The sequence below is a fragment of the Pongo abelii genome, chromosome 18 (assembly GCF_028885655.2).
Source record: "Pongo abelii isolate AG06213 chromosome 18, NHGRI_mPonAbe1-v2.0_pri, whole genome shotgun sequence".
Classification (NCBI taxonomy): domain Eukaryota; kingdom Metazoa; phylum Chordata; class Mammalia; order Primates; family Hominidae; genus Pongo; species Pongo abelii.
The window spans coordinates 4,156,204-4,172,759 of record NC_072003.2 but is presented as its reverse complement, the minus strand read 5'-3'; the positions used below and the strand labels follow the sequence as shown (position 1 = coordinate 4,172,759).

Below are 16,556 nucleotides of genomic sequence, written 5' to 3'. Positions count from 1 at the left end.
TTGGCTACTGCTGATCAGGAAGGGACCTGTACTAAACTCCATGGAGAGGGAACCAGCACAACCACGGGAGATGATCCTTCTGGTGCAAGTGAGCATGAGCTTCCCGGCGGGCTGATGGTGTTTGGTACTTTAGCCCCAAATCGTATCTCATTGGGCCCCAAGGAAAAGCTTTTTCAAGGAAACTGATTACACAGTGTTTCTCAAACAGGGAGGCCTCCCTTTCCTTTCCACGAAGACACGTGCCATTTCCCACACCTGCAGAGGAGCGTGATACCATGTGAACAGGGAGCCTCACGCTGGGTAGTGAACCTAGAGGCTTGATCTGTCCTTGACACTGCCCACTAGCAAAAGTAAGACTGACTGCAGATAGTGAGCAATTAGCTGGTATCGGTGATATTTTTAGATGACACAGAAACATGGATTAGGCCAGGAGCAGTGGCTCATACCTGTAATCCCAGGCACTTTGGGAGGCCGAGGCAGGTGGATCACCTGAGGTCAGGAGTTCAAGACCAGCCTGGCCAACATAGTGAAACCCCATCTCTACTAAAAATACAAAAATTAGCCAGGCGTGGTGCCGGGAGCCTGTAATCCCAGCTACACAGGAGGCTGAGGCAGGACAATCACCTGAACCCGGGAGGCAGAGGCTGCAGTGAGCTGAGATCGCACCACTGCACTCTAGCCTGGGCAACAGAGTGAGACTCTGTCAAAAAAAAAACCAAACAAACAAAAAAGGAAACATGGATTAGTGGCGAATGTTTTGGCAGCCCGGGTATAGCGGGGGTGGTGGGGGGCCCCGGGCGGCTGTCCTAACCCTTCGCCTCTTGCAGTTCCCAGTGTTCACAGGCTCGGCCGCGCTGATTGCCGTCGTGCACTACTGTAACTTCTGCCAGCTCAGCTCCTGGATGAGGTCCTCCCTCGCCACCGTCGTGGGGGCCGGGCCGCTGCTCCTGCTCTACGTCTCCCTGTGCCCAGACAGGTAAGTGGCCAGCACTGCTTGCTGGCACCGGGGTGCGTGGCCACCTTGCCCAAGGTTGCGTAGGGCCTGGCTGCATTTGCACGTTGCTTCTCACGCCCCGATAGAGATATTTCCCATCATGACCCAAAATAGCTTTCAGCACACATCATACCAAAGAGCTAATGAGATGTCCTCAGAGTAATATGCAAAAGAAAGAAAAAGAATATCATTTAGAACAGCACTCTGGATATTTGAATGTAGACATCCTGGAAAACATAATGCCGCCATTGCAGGTGTGAGGTGACTTCTAATGAATGGGCTGGAATCTAAGAAAGTAGGACCTGAAGGATTTCATAGAAGATGCTCAAGGCCATGAAAGAGCGGAGGTGCAGATGGATGTGAAGGCGGAGAGGAAGCTGATGCTGAGTTTCCTTGAGTGGGGTAGGGTTCATGAACCAGGACAGGTCACAGCCTGGAAGGAGGAGGTGAACACATAGGATGATCTTGCGAGTCACCTGGGGCTTATTTCAAAATATATGTCAGGCTGGGCACAGTGGCTCATGCCTGTAATCCCAGCACTTTGGGAGGCCAAGGCAGGCAGATCACCTGAGGTCAGGAGTTCAAGACCAGCCTGGCCAACATGGTGACACCCTGTCTCTACGAAAAATACAAAAATTAGTCAGACATGGTGGCATGCACCTGTAATCCCAGCTACTTGGGAGGCTGAGGTAGGAGAACTGCTTGTACCCGGGAGGCGCAGGTTGCAGTGAGCTGAGATTGTGCCATTGCACTCAAGCCTGGGCGACAAGAGTGAGATTCCATCTCAAAAACAAAAAATAATAAATAGGTCAAAACAGTTCCCTATATGATGTCATGAGACATAGGATTAATGACCAGTCACTGAGCATAGGTCTTTTATTTTGAAATCCTCTCTATACCAAGGAGGACGTTGGCCTTCAAAACCATATCACTGGTAGGTGCTGAGGAATGAGATGGCGCAGACACAGAAACAGGAGTCAGGTAGGCCGGTAGACCTCTGGGGGCAAGCCCAGTTCTCATCATTGTACTACAAAAAATGTAAAAACATATAGGATGGCAGTGATAGGTGCTATATTTAAAATATTTGCCATTAGTGACATCCAGTAAGATCCCTATCTTTCATGTGTTGCACTAATTGAATAATTCTTGATTTGTTAAAAATAAGTCCCAGCCGGGCTTGGTGCTCACGCCTGTAATCCTAGCACTTTCGGGAGGCTGAAGCGGGTGGATTGTCTGAGCTCAGGAGTTCAAGACAGCCTGGGCAACATGGTGAAACCCTGTCTCTACTAAAAATACAAAAAATTAGCCAGGCATGGCGGTGTGCACCTGTAGTCCCAGCTACTCAGTAGGCTGAGGCAGGAGAATTGGTTGACCCCGGGAGGCAGAGGTTGCAGTGAACCGAGATCGCGCCATTGCACTCCAGCCTGGGTGACAGAGCAAGACTCAGTCTCCAAAAATAAAAATAAAAAATAAGTCTCAAAGGATATTTTAAGCCTTTTCAACTAAATATGTCGTTGGAAATACAGTAATACCTTGTATAGCAGAATGTAAGCAGTGAACAATTTATTCAAATATTTCATGATATCTTAAACCCATTAAGCTTCCATTCATGTAATAAACTTCTCCCAAATATTGGGCTTTTCCTATAACTGCTTATAAAAATGTTTCACTGTTTGTGTATTGGAGAACCGCCTGTTTACAATTACAGAGGATTTAGGTGCGCAGAGTATTTTTTAAAGTCACATGGGACATATCTTCCTTGTCCTTGCAGGAGATCTAACATTCTGGATCTCTGAGTTATTAAGAGAACCAGAGGGACCCCTGGCATTTCCAAAATGCCCCCTTGGAGTGGCATTACTGTTGCCAAGGACCTCTGCTTGAATACATCCAAAAGCACAAAATGATTCCATTTGCCGCAATATTGTCAGTATCAGACAGAGTAGGCACGGGGTGTCTTTGGTTATTACCAAAGCAACAGTCCAGCCATGGTCAGCGTGAGCATCCGTCCTCAGTTTACTTAAGAAAAGAATCACAATACGAAAGACATTTAAATTCCCTGCAAATTAAGATCAAAAAGGGAATTTAAAATAGGACTGTCATTCAGTACTTGAAAGGAAACTTTAATGAATAGATTAAGCAAAATAAAGCAGACTTGGATTTTTCTGAAGGTATGGCCATCTAGAACGATGGTCATGATGAGCTCTTTCTCGAGAGTATGAAATCCAGAAAACTGCTTTTTACCTTTTAAATCCATCACAGGTCCCTCATTGGGGGTTCACCGTGGCCTTTAGTCATGGCTGCGGGGCTTTTCCACCTGGAGTTGGAGAGCCACAGTGATGGGGGACCCCTCCGCCACCTTTGTGCCCAGAGTTCAAATAGCAGATCTGGGGTAGGGATGATGGTTGAAGTTCCACTCGGCCCAAAACTCCTCCATCCACTTGAGGCCTCAGAGCCCCTAATCCCATCACGGTTGCTAAGCCTCAGCAGGATAGAGAGGATGTGGGATGGTAAATAAGACATAAACTCAGCTTTACCAAGGGAACTGCCCCCAGCATTGTGAGACACAGACTTGAAGAAAGAGGTGGGAGCAGGTGGCTTTATGTCGATGTACAACCACGTCTAACAGTTTGTTCAAGCTCTTCTCAGGTTGCCTTGTAGAATGCTTTCTTTGCTCTTTATAATAATACTTTTTTGCATTTTAATTTCAGTTCTGTATTAACTTCACCCCTTGACACAGTACAGAATTTCAGGTAAGCTTTTAATATTGCGCCTCTGTCTGAATAAACGAGAGTGACTATATTACCCCGCCCATTTCGAAGCTTCCTGAAAACAGTGGGCTTTTGAATAAAATGAACGATATGTGCATTCTTATAATAGAAAGTAGAAAATATCTCCTTGTTGAACTGTATCATAGTTATAATGTCTAATGGGAAAAATAAAATTAGTTTTATTATTTTAATAAGACATTAAAGTCATTGTAATTTTATGTAAGACTTTCGCATGCAACAAAGGAAATCTCGCAAATCAAAGAAAAAAGTTATTTTGTAAAATATTTTAAAATAACTGACTTGAAACCGGCCAGGTGCGGTGGCTCACGCCTGTAATCCCAGCACTTTGGGAGGCTGAGGCAGGCGGATCATGAGGTCAGGAGATCGAGACCATCCTGGCTAACACGGTGAAACTCTGTCTCTACTAAAAATACAAAAAAAAAAAAAAATTAGCTGGTCATGGTGGCAGGCACCTGTAGTCCCAGCTACTCAGGAGGCCGAGGCAGGAGAATGGTGTGAACCTGGGAGGCGGAGCTTGCAGTGAGCCAAGATCGTGCCACTGCACTCCAGCCTGGGTGACAGAGCGAGACTCTGTCTCAAAAAATAATAAAATAACTGACTTGAAATCCAAAATACTAAATGTTTGACCCTTGCTTTACTATAAACGTCAGAATAAATTATAAATAAATCAAAGAGTCGGAAATAAAAATTAAACTATATAAAATCTAGAAAAAGTAAAATTCAATAGTTTTCAAGCCTCTAAAACTGAGATAACTTTCCAGGCTTACAAATAATAAATAGAACCACAACGAAAAGATGGACAGATTTGAGAGGAAGGGAGAGAAAATCAAAGCACACAGAAAATGTCCGGGCACGGTGACTCACGCCTGTAATCCCAGCACTTCGGGAGGCCAAGGCAGGAAGATTACTTGAGGCCTGGAGTTCTAAACCAGCCTGGGCAATATAGCGAAATCCTGTTTCTGCAAAAAATTGTAAAAATTAGCCAGGTGTGGTGGTATGCACCTGTAGTCCCAGCTACTCGGGAGGCTAAGGTGGGCTTGAGGCCAGGAATTCGAGGCTGCATTGAGCTGTGATGGTGTCCTTGCACGCCAGCCTGGTTGTCACAGCAAGACTCTGTCTCAAAAAAAAAAAAAAAAGGCCAGGCACGTTGGCTCACGCCTGTAATTCCAGCACTTTGGGAGGCCAAGGCAAGTGGATCACCTGAGGTCAGGAGTTCAAGACCAGCCTGGCCAACATGGCAAAACCCCGTCTCTACTAAAAATACAAAAATTAGCTGGGGTGGTGGTGGGGCACCTGTAATCCTAGCCACTTGGGAGGCTGAGGCATGAGAATTGCTTGAACCCGGGATGCGGAGGTTGCAGTGAGCCAAGATCGGCCACTGCACTCCAGCGTGGGCAACAGAGTGAGACTGTGTCTCAAAAAAAAAAAAAAAAAAGATTCATTAGCAACTGTAGTTGTCAATAATAAATAGATTATACATTTACTCAAATATTACAACTGTTAAAATGCAGTAAATATGGAAAACATTTAAGATTTTCATTTACTAGGTGAAACTATATGTACTATAGGTACAACTAGGTATTTATATATAGTAAAAATTTGTACGAGATTTAATACTTAGGATATAATGAATGAGTGATGATTACAGCTGTAGTACTTAAAAGTAAAGCACCTAGCATCTTTTTTAAACCTTTTATTGATGTATATGTCAGTATGCACAGAAGAGTACCTGATCATAAAAGGACAGCTCAGTGCATTTTCACCAGAGAACACACCCATTTAACTATAACCCACACCAAGAAGTAGAGTATTACCAGCACCCCAGAAGCCCCCCAACCCCACTGCTGCTGACCCTCTCTCCCCCGACCTGACCACCTCCCTAGGGGTAGATTTTAAATGGCACTGAAATATAACGGAGTGTTAACCAAAGCCACATTTGGCTGGTTAGGACTGCAAGTGTTGTTTGCCTTCTATTTTTTTCGGTTTTTCAATCGCTCTTCTCCATGATAACGGATTACACTGTATTTTACTCTAACTTCCATTTATGACTTATAAATTAACTCCTGCATTTAGTCACATGAAATGCCTCTTTTTGAGCCGGGTGTGGTGGCTCACGCCTGTAATCCCAACACTTTGGGAGGCTGAGGCAGGTGGATCACCTGAGGTAAGGAGTTCAAGACCAGCCTGACCAACATGTTTGTGAAACCCCATCTCTACTAAAAATACAAAAATTAGCTGGACGTGGTGACGGGCACCTGTAATCCCAGCTACTCGGGAGGCTGAGGCAGGAGAATCGCTAGAACCCGGGAGGCAGAGGTTGCAGTGAGCCGAGATCACACCACTGCACTCCAGTCTGGGGGACAGAGCAAGACTCTGTCTTAAAAAAAAAAAAAGAAAAAGAAATTCTTCTTTTTGAAATGGATCTTTGCTATTTGAATTTAGGAATAGGATCAGCTCCTTTGTTCCTTTGGTATTAGAATAGGAAACACGCGTTCTAGCTGGGAAGCTTTCCTCGTACCTGTTTGTTGCAGATGCCTTCTGTTGCGAGGCAGCCCCCTTGGTTTCTCAGTGCACATGCTGTGTATGATGGCTTTTCTTCCTTGGAAGCAAAGGTGGAAAGCAAACGCTGTGCTCTGCCTCCCTCTCCCTCTGGCACTAGCCCATGTGCTGCTGTCCCTCCTCTGCCTGGAAGGGCCTGGCCTGCGCCCATCTCCAGAGTCAGCTGTGCTGCTGGCTCCGGCTCCCGCAGATTAGAGCGAGCTGCACAAGCGATAACTAATTGAGAAGCCCAGATACAGTCTCCCGTTTCTATCACAGAGACTGGAAACACCCCCTGCACGTAATGGGGATGTTAGACCTTGGTGACACCTGCTCCCAAAGGGGACTGTTCTTGGTGTCACCACTTTGAGAAACCAAAAGAAAGGTCAACTCCTAACCCAACGATCTGGGCTCACAAAACCTTCCCCCAGTCCACATTCTCTTCCTGCGCTATTTACAATCAACCAGAGGGCTCAAGGAGCTGGACAGAAATATGTTTGAGTCATCGTCATAACAAATGGTTATTTTTTTTGGTACTTGAGATGCAGGATATGTAATGTCATCTGTTTCAATAGCAGTTCACAAAGTGAGTCAGTGAAGCACAGGGTGTCTTCCCACGTAGGACTCTTGGTTCCTGGTCATAGGCATTGAGTCACAGAGCCCATATCAGGGCTCCCAAGACCAGCCCCAGGTGGACTCAGGACTCTGCCATCCGCGCTCTCGTGGCTGTGATTACAGTGAAAAGACATAAGGCAGAATCAGCAAAGGGAAGGGTGTGTGAGTTGACATTTGGAGGAAGCCAGCACCAGCTTCCAAGAGTCCTCTCCTGGTGGAGTCACACGGGATGGGCTTAATTCCTCCAGCAGTGAGTGGTGACAGCACTTGTAACATGCTGTCTACCAGGGAAGCTCATTAAAGTCTCGGTGTCCAGGCTTGTATTAGGGGCTGTTCAGGTCGGCCGCCTCTGCCTAGCACGTGCCTAAATTCCAGACTTCCAGCAGGAAAGCGGGTACTCAGCATAAACCTCCTTATTTATGCAGCGTAGGCAGCGTGAGCCACTCTTATCAAAGAATGGCAGGAACCCTCCCCAAATCCCAGCTCCCTGGTGCCAGCCACCACCTTTGCAGGCAGGTCTTTCCAAGGATGGCAGCCTCAGGCCTTTCCTGCACAGAACCTTAGGCTGGAAGGGAGGTAGCCATGCTCCAGTCCATCTTCACAGCTTACGTGTGAGGAAACTGAGACCCAGAAAGATGGCATGGCTTCCCCAAGATTCTGAAACTCCCCCGTGGTCCAGCCAGGATGGGGCCCAGGGGTTCTGTTCCACCCACGGCCAGGGCTTTTGCGGTTGTGCTTCACAGAGGGCCGTGATGGCCACACAGGTCGAGCTCCTTGTTTTTTTAATATCCCAAGACACAGTTAGTAATACTTATTAGACACTTTGATTAAAGAATTGAGCTTTTGGCCGGGCATGGTGGCTCGTGCCTGTAATCCCAGCACTTTGGGAGGCCAAGGCGGGTGGAGCACCTGAGGTCAGGAGTTCGGGACCAACCTGGCCAACATGGGGAAACCCTGTCTCTACTAAAAAATGCAAAAATTAGCCAGGCATGGTGATGCACACCTGTAGTCCCAGCTACTCGGGAGGCTGAGGCAAGAGAATCACTTGAACCTGGAAGCGGAGGTTGCAGTGAGCCAAGGTCGCGCCACTGCACTCCAGCCAGGGCAACAGAGCAAGAAAGAAAAAAGAAGAATTGAGTTTTGGCCAGGCATGGTGGCTCATCCCTGTAATCCCAGCACTTGGGGAGGCTGAGGCAGGCAGATTGGTTGAGCTCAGGAGTTCAAGACCAGCCTGGGCAAGATGATGAGACCTTGTCTCTAAAAGAAAAAGAATTGAGCTTTCCAGTGTGATGGAGCTGTCTAAACTGTGGATCCGCCAATCGCATATATAAGTATATAGTGATCAAGCCCATTATTGCATCAAATCAACTGGCCTACGCTGTGCACGGGAGGAATGCATCAGGGTACAACATTTACATGAACAGAACAGTCACGGTGTTGTAAAAAAGAAAAAGACAAGAAGGCAGGTCAACAAATGTTAATAGTGATTGCCTCTGGATGGCAGGATGATGGACGAATCTTTTTTTTCTATTTTTTTTCTACATTTTCTATAATGAGTGTGTAGTATTTTTAAATCGGAAAAAATGTATTCCAGCACATTGGGGAGGCAGAAGCAGAACTGTTTGAACCCAGGAGTTTGAGACCAGCCTGGGCAACATAGTGAGACCTCATCTCTACAAAAAGTTTAAAAAATTAGCCAGGTGTGATGGTGTGTGCCTGTAGTCCCAGCTAATCTGGAGACTGAGGCGGGAGGATCACTTTAGTCTGGGAGGTCGAAGCTGCAGTGAGCTAGGATCGCACCACTGCAGTCCAGCTTGGGTGACAGAGAAAGACCCTGTCTCTCTTAAAAAAAAAAATAAAAAAAAAAAAAAATATATATATATATATATATATATATATTTCTTAAAGTTTGTTTGGAATATATATATATATATATTTTTTTTTTTTTCCAAACTAAGAAATTGTGCTACTCAGCCAGGCGCGGTGGCTCACGCCTATAATCACAGCACTTTGGGAGGCCGAGGCGGGCAGATGACTTTAGTTCAGGAGTTTGAGACCAGCCCAGCCAACATGGTGAAACCCCATTTCTACCAAAAAAAAAAACACAAAAATTAGCTGGGCGTGGTGGCGCACACTACTCAGGAGGCTGGGCCGCAAGAATCGTTGAACCCAGGAGGTGGAGGTTGCAGTGAGCTGAGATCACACCACTGCATGCCAGCCTGGGCGACAGAGTGAGACTCTGTCTCAAAAAAAAAAAAAAGAAAAAAAGCAGTTGTGCTACTCACCACTCGTCTGCAGCCCCCTGACCATGGCTGTCTCCATCAGTGCCACTGAACTGGAGACAGCCCCGCTGAAAGCAGGCTCAGTTATCAAAGGGAGCACAGAGGCTGGGCGCGGTGGCTCACGCCTGTAATCCCAGCACTTTGGGAGGCCGAGGCGGGTGGATCATGAGGTCAGGAGTTTGAGACCAGCCTGTCTCTACTAAAAATACAAAAATAATCTGGGCATGGTGTCGTGCACCTTTAGTCCGAGCTACACGGAAGGCTGAAGCAGGAGAATTGCTTGAACCCAGGAGGCAGAATTTGTGGTGAGGCAAGATCACGCCACTGCACTTTAACCTGGGCAACAAAGCGAGACTACTTCTCAAAAAAAAAAAAAAAAAGGAGCAGAAACTGGTTCAGCCTTGTTTAGAAGGGCAATTTGGAAATTTCTAAGGAAATTCTAAATGTGCAATATTTAAAATGACTCAGCACTTCCATACGCACAAAGATGGGGTAGAGGAATATTCCCTGTGACACTGTTTGTGGTAGGAAAAGACAGACTCGGGCCCAGTTCCATCAGGAGGAATCTGGTTAAATTACAGAATTTCCGAGTGCTGGAACACTGCACAGCCGTGAGAAAGTAACAGCACTGCTGAAGATGTTAGCATTGTCCTGAGTGATTTCGGCAAAAAGAACTAACCCAGAATCAGGGGAGATGGCGTCTTGTCAAACTTTTTTATACAGGTAGAGAGTATAGAACTCATAAAAGCTATTTGTAAAATGACAAGTTTATTGGATTAGAAATCTAAGAACCAAGGCCAGGCGCGGTGGCTCACACCTGTAATCCCAGCACTTTGGGAAGCTGAGGTGGGTGGATCACCTGAGGTCGGGAGTTTGAGACCAGCCTGACCAACATGGAGAAACCCTGTCTCTACTAAAAATACAAAATTAGCTGGGCGTGGTGGCACATGCCTGTGATCCCAGCTACTGGGGAGGCTGAGGCAGGAGAATGACTTGAACCCGGGAGGCGGAGGTTGTAGTGAGCCAAGATCTCACCGGCAACAAGAGCAAAACTCCGTCTCAAAAAAAAAAGAAATCTAAGAACCTAATATATCAGAGAATGTTAAATTTCTTGGGTATGATGATGATATTGTAGTTACATAGGGAAATATCCTTATTCTTAGGAGATACATACTGAAATATTTAGAGCCGAGTGTCATGTCAGCAACTTACTTTAAAAATGTTCATTCAGCAAAAAGCCGGGTGCAGTGGCTCACACCTGTAATCCCAGCACTTTAAGGCAGGCAGATCACTTTGAGGTCAGGAGTTTGAGACCAGCCTGGCCAACATGATGAAACCCCGTCTCTGCTAAAAATACAAAAATTAGTCAGGCGTGGTGGCACACACCTATAGTCCCAGCTGTTTGGGAGGCTGAGGCAGGAGGATCGCTTGAACTCAGGAAGCAGAGGTTGCAGGGTGCCAAGATCGTACCACTGCACTCCAGCCTGGGCAACAGAGCAAGACTCAATCTTTAAAAAAAAAGCAGTTGGGCCAGGCACAGTTGAAGCCTTTAATCCCAGCCCTTTGGAAGGCCAATGTGGGAGGATGGCTTGAAGTTATGAGTTTAAGACCAGCCTTGGCAACAAGCAAGACCCTGTCTCTTCAAAAAAAGTTTTTTTAATTAGCCAGGTGTGGTGGTACATGCCTGTAATCCCAGCTACTTAGGAAGCTGAGGCAGGAGGATCGTTTGAGCCCAGGAGTTTAAGGCTGCAGTGAGCCATGATTGTGCCATTGCACTCCAGCCTGGACAACAGAGACCATGTCTCTAAAAAAAACAAAGGAGAGAGAGAAAAGAAAAGATATTTAAAAGAAGCTAAAGACTTCTAAAAAAAAAAAAAAAAAGAAAAAAGAAAAACAATTACCAAGCACTTACTAAAGATGTTAGTTACAAGGCTGGGCACAGCAGCTCATGCCTGTAATTCCAGCACTTCGGGAGGCCAAGGCAGGAAAATTGCTTGAGCCCAGGAGTGCAAGACCAGCCTGGGCAACACAGTGAGACCCCACCTCTATTTAACAAAATAAAATAAATCAGTTCAAAAGTTAGTCTTTATCTCCCTCCACACCTTCAGGCAGCCCAAACCAGAAGTGGGCAGCTTGACAGCTTCAGGTTGTTGAAGGCTTGGACTCAACAAAGCTTTGCGTAGCTAGCAGGGCTGTTCTGAACTTGGAAGCACCGAGCAGTAACCTCTCCCTTTCCCGTGTCTTTGCTCTCCAGTTCCGAGAGGAACCCGTGCAATAGCTCGGTGCCGCGTGACCTCCGGCCGCCGGCCAGCCTCATCGGCCAGGAGGTGGTTCTCGTCTTCTTTCTCCTGCTCTTGTTGGTCTGGTTCCTGAATCGCGAATTTGAAGTCAGCTACCGCCTCCACTACCACGGAGACGTGGAAGCGGATCTTCACCGCACCAAGATCCAGAGCATGCGGGACCAGGCAGACTGGCTGCTGAGGAACATCATCCCCTACCACGTGGCTGAGCAGCTGAAGGTGTCCCAGACCTACTCCAAGAACCACGACAGCGGAGGGGTGATCTTCGCCAGCATCGTCAACTTCAGCGAGTTCTACGAGGAGAACTACGAGGGCGGCAAGGAGTGCTACCGGGTCCTCAATGAGCTCATCGGGGACTTTGACGAGCTCCTAAGCAAGCCGGACTACAGCAGCATCGAGAAGATCAAGACCATCGGAGCCACGTACATGGCAGCGTCAGGGCTGAACACCGCGCAGGCCCAGGACGGCAGCCACCCACAGGAGCACCTGCAGATCCTGTTCGAGTTCGCCAAGGAGATGATGCGCGTGGTGGACGACTTCAACAACAACATGCTGTGGTTCAACTTCAAGCTCCGCGTTGGCTTCAACCATGGACCCCTCACGGCCGGGGTCATCGGCACCACCAAGCTGCTGTACGACATCTGGGGAGACACCGTCAACATCGCCAGCAGGATGGACACCACCGGCGTGGAGTGCCGCATCCAGGTGAGTGAAGAGAGCTACCGCGTCTTGAGCAAGATGGGCTATGACTTCGACTACAGAGGGACCGTGAATGTCAAGGGGAAAGGCCAGATGAAGACCTACCTGTACCCAAAGTGCACGGACCACGGGGTCATCCCACAGCACCAGCTGTCCATCTCCCCAGACATCCGTGTCCAGGTGGACGGCAGCATCGGACGGTCTCCCACAGACGAGATTGCCAACCTGGTGCCTTCTGTCCAGTATGTGGACAAGATATCTCTGGGTTCTGACAGCAGTACGCAGGCCAAGGACGCCCACCTGTCCCCCAAGAGACCCTGGAAGGAGCCCGTCAAAGCCGAAGAAAGGGGCCGATTTGGCAAAGCCATAGAGAAAGACGACTGTGACGAAACAGGAATAGAAGAAGCCAACGAACTCACCAAGCTCAACGTTTCAAAGAGTGTGTGAGGCGGCGCCCACCCGCTGCCCGAGGTGCTCTGTTTGTCGAAACACAATAATATTTGTATTTGGCTGTTGTGCTTTCCAAGCGCCACAGTTGCCCTCCCTGGACGTGGTGTTATGTGGTCATTTCAGCCCTAACTTCTGTGTGGATCACAGTTATTCAGGGTTCATTTTCATCCATTTCTTTCCTTTCGCTCCCTTCCCTGGAAACCCTGCTGCCTCTGGGTCATCCGTTCAGCACGTGGTGGAGAACAAGTGCCTTCAGGGCTGGCCTCAGCCTCGAGTCTCGGGACAGAGGCCGCCAGTGGAGATCATGGCTTTGGGTATTATTTGACTTTTAGAACAAAAGCTGTGGTTAAGATCTCATTTTTATTGCTTTTTCCCACGTCCCATGAGACACTATTTTCGGTTCTCTGGCTAATACCCTGTTTTTGAGTTTATTTTGTTTCTGTCTATGTCACAGTGTTCCCCTGCGACCCGACCTCTCTATGTAAGCACACATGCGCGCACACACTTGCATTCATGAATCTGATATAAAGTGCCAGTAATCTACCAAGAGGGAGTGCGAAGGTGGCGCATCACGACAGCTCCGCCACCCCCCATTGCCCACCTGCACTTTCCCGAGCACCGGGCCCCGTGGGCTGTGGGCAAGCCGTGCTCCCTGCGCTGAGCGGGTTTAGGGGCTCCCCCACAAGCATGCAGGCCAAGATGGCAAATGCCAGCCGGGCACGACGCCCGTGTGCCCAGGCCTCGGGGGTCTCAGAGCTGCCTCTCACCCCTGACCCTCCACCCAGGGGTCTTCCCGTCGGGAGTGGAGGCGTTGGTCCTGGAAGCTGACTCATCAGAGAGGGAACCACCAAATAAACATCCGAGGTTGCATTTATTTATTTATTTATTTACCCTGAAGCATGTGCGCTCCCGGGAGGGGTGCTGGGTCCTCAGGGTGGGGGGACGTAGCCACAGGGGAGGGCAGTTCCCAGGAAGGTAACCAGATGTCTCTTTTGTGTTTTGGCCACCTGGGGCCGCCCTCAACCTCCCCACCCCAAAAGGGGTCTGAGTGGGACCCCAAAGTATGGCCAGTGCGATTCTGAGGCTAGGGGAATAGAAGAAGCCCACCAGCTGCCCCTGCCACCCGCGGGGGCTCCTCCCTGCCAGGGTCCAGCTCAGAACCACGGGGGTCTGGGCCAGCAGCACCAGTGCCATCTTGGCTTCCACAAATTCAAGAAGCTTCTTGGCTCCCTCCCGCTCTCAGATGGCACAGGGCCTATCTGTGGCAGGATTTAATCCGGGGAGCGAATTCCAGCTCTGAGATGGAGTTCTCACACCGTATCTAGGGACAGAGGCATCTGGATGCAAACACGGGGTTTGTGGGGTGCGGAATCCCAAGGGTGGCGCGGGAGACCCAGGGGAGCTCCCTCTGGGCACTCAGCTGCTGGTCCTGTCTGATTATGTTTTGCCACATTGAGTCTGAAGTTTATGTGGAAGTGAACTCGCCTGAGTTGTCCGGTCGGAGTCGTAGCCACTCTTTCAGGGGACCCCGGTGACGCCGATGAGGCCCGGGGCGCACTCCTTGTCAGTCTTGCCCCATGTCCCTGTGCGTTTTGCTTTCCGCTGTCAAATCTCACTGTCTCGTTCTCACACCGCATCAGTCCCCATCATCACTCCTCCTCCCTAAAGACATACAGATTGCCCTCCCCGGCATGAAGACATCACGATTCTGACCCGCCACCTCTCCAGGGGTGGTGCCCGGGATGGCCACCCAGCAGGACAGCCAAAGCCGGGATCCCGGCGTCCTGGGGGTCCAGGGCACCTCCCCCCATTAGCTGTAAGGTTTCCCGTCAGGTGTGACTGTCAGTTTGCTGGTCTTCCAATACCGAAGAAAGGGTGGTTGTGACAATACCTCTTGCTTCTAAAGAATGTATTATAAAACACCACAGATATTTTTTTTCCTTAAAAAACACTACCTGATGCTTTCCTTGTTCGTGAGGATTGTGGTCACATGAAGCTCTTTCTGCATCAGTATTAAGGTGTGTATTTGAATGTCCTCCCCTCCCTTTTCCCCTCCAGGCTGTGTACCTTTGAGGGGCTGGGTGTTTGCTCACGTCCTTGCTGTCTCGCTCAGAACATGCTCCGCAAAGTTCTCCACACGCACTTCTTCCCCATCAAGCCTGTTTCCTTCCCCAACCACAAAGGTGTTTGGGATTCCTCACCCCGGGAAACCAAGGAGCTGCAAAGTGGAGTCTGGTTTAGCCCCATGCAGACTCACCCAGAGCTTAACGTTGTCTTTCAAACACCCTGAGCCTTCCTAAACAGCCAGTGCAGACATTCTCTCTGGGCCACGAAGCCCCTCGGGTCCTCCCCGTCCCCTGCTCCGACGCATACCTCAGTGCAGAACTGCAGAATCTCTGCAGCGGAAACGCCGTGCATCTCTGTCTGTTGGCAGCGAGCACATCGTGCTGGAGACACGAGTTTCTAAGCAGCTGGCACGAGGGCTGCTGACGGCATGGGTCGTGCTTCAGGGTGGCAATACCTCTTAGGAACTTAGGGCAGGAAGCAATACTTCAGCATTGAATGTGTGTAAATAGTTGCTTTGAGTTGCAATTGCTATTTTCTTCTCAGTCCCAGCTCAGATCGAATTATATATCCATATATATATATATATATATATGGTAAACAAGCACACACAATTTTATCCAATGCAAACAAATGTAGAGCATCAGTTACAAAACCCTCGAATAGCTTGAGAGCCCCGCAGGCTCTGCCACACCCGTGACTTCATCCACACTGACGTCACCCGCGGGGGCTCCCCCTGCACATTTGCACACGATCCAGAGAGCCGAAGGCCGCGTGCTTCCTGTCACATGGGCTATAATCATTTGTAGTTTCCAAAGACACGTCTGCATTTGAATTTCTAGATTTTCGAGGTAAGGAGTTTTTTTTTTTTTAATTGGTTGTTTGGAAAATCACATCATGCCTAGAATCTGAAATTGAATTAGCAAGAACCTACTGTTTGCATTTTACATATTTCCTTTGACCTGCTCTTTTTAAATTGTTAATTCTAATAATTTCAAAATGCATTCACTGAAGAAATGGACATTAAAATATACTAAAATTTAAATATATGATGCCTGGTATTTTCTTATTGAAAAGATGAGCACTGCTTCAGAGAGGAGGGCCGTCTTCCTTGGACGTCTCGTGTTTTCTGTGATCTGTGGCTCACCTGGGTGGGTTTGCCTTTCCTTCACATCATGACTTCAGAAACAGGGCAAGTAAAAAACCCTGTTTGTGTATATGTTATTTTTTTAATTGGATCTATTTGCTCCAGTTAACTTGAGTTGAAAAGTATTTATTTTTACACAGAATTTTTTAAACAATAAAAGTAAGGTTGCAGGACAAGTTTTGCTTGTGAGATTTTCCCTATCAGGCCTTCTAAATAGTTTTCTGCAACATCTTAAGGAATTGAGGGAAAAAAAAAGTAGGTTTTCTGAAAAGGAAAGAGTGATTGCAGGTACACAGATCACTGGGGTCCCAGGTGTTTTGAGGAAGTCACAAAGCCACTTCAGAATCTGTTTAAAGTCATAGAGCCTCTTCCCAGAAAAACACACATGCCATTTTTTACATTTCTTGGGAGTTCACCACACTCCTGAATCTGAGGCCAAACTATGGATCTTCCAGGGGTTAGAGCCTCTTCCCCTGTAGGGGTTTTCCTGATGAGTTATTTTTTTTTAATTTTTATTTATTTAGACAGAGTCTCACTCTGTCACCCAGGCTGGAGTGCAGTGGTGCGATCTCAGCTCACTGCAACCTCTGCCTCCTGGGTTCAAGCAATTCTCGTGCCTCAGCCTCCCTAGCAGCTGGGATTACAGGCATACACCACCACACCCGGGTAATTTTTGTA

The 16,556-nt window shown here is 48.0% G+C and overlaps 1 protein-coding gene across 3 annotated transcripts in view; it reads left to right on the top strand.

The window, feature by feature from the left end:
- The window catches only part of ADCY9 (adenylate cyclase 9), a 153,919-nt gene extending 138,143 nt beyond the window's left edge, over positions 1-15,776 (top strand). For all 3 annotated transcript variants that reach the window (XM_054533357.2, XM_024233847.3, XM_024233848.3), the window contains exons 9-11: positions 828-976; positions 3,703-3,744; positions 11,473-15,776. In XM_054533357.2, coding sequence (XP_054389332.1) covers positions 828-976; positions 3,703-3,744; positions 11,473-12,664 — 1,383 coding nt within the window. In that variant the 3' untranslated portion in view covers positions 12,665-15,776. The remainder of the gene's footprint in view (positions 1-827; positions 977-3,702; positions 3,745-11,472) is intronic.
- Positions 15,777-16,556: the final 780 nt, after the last annotated feature.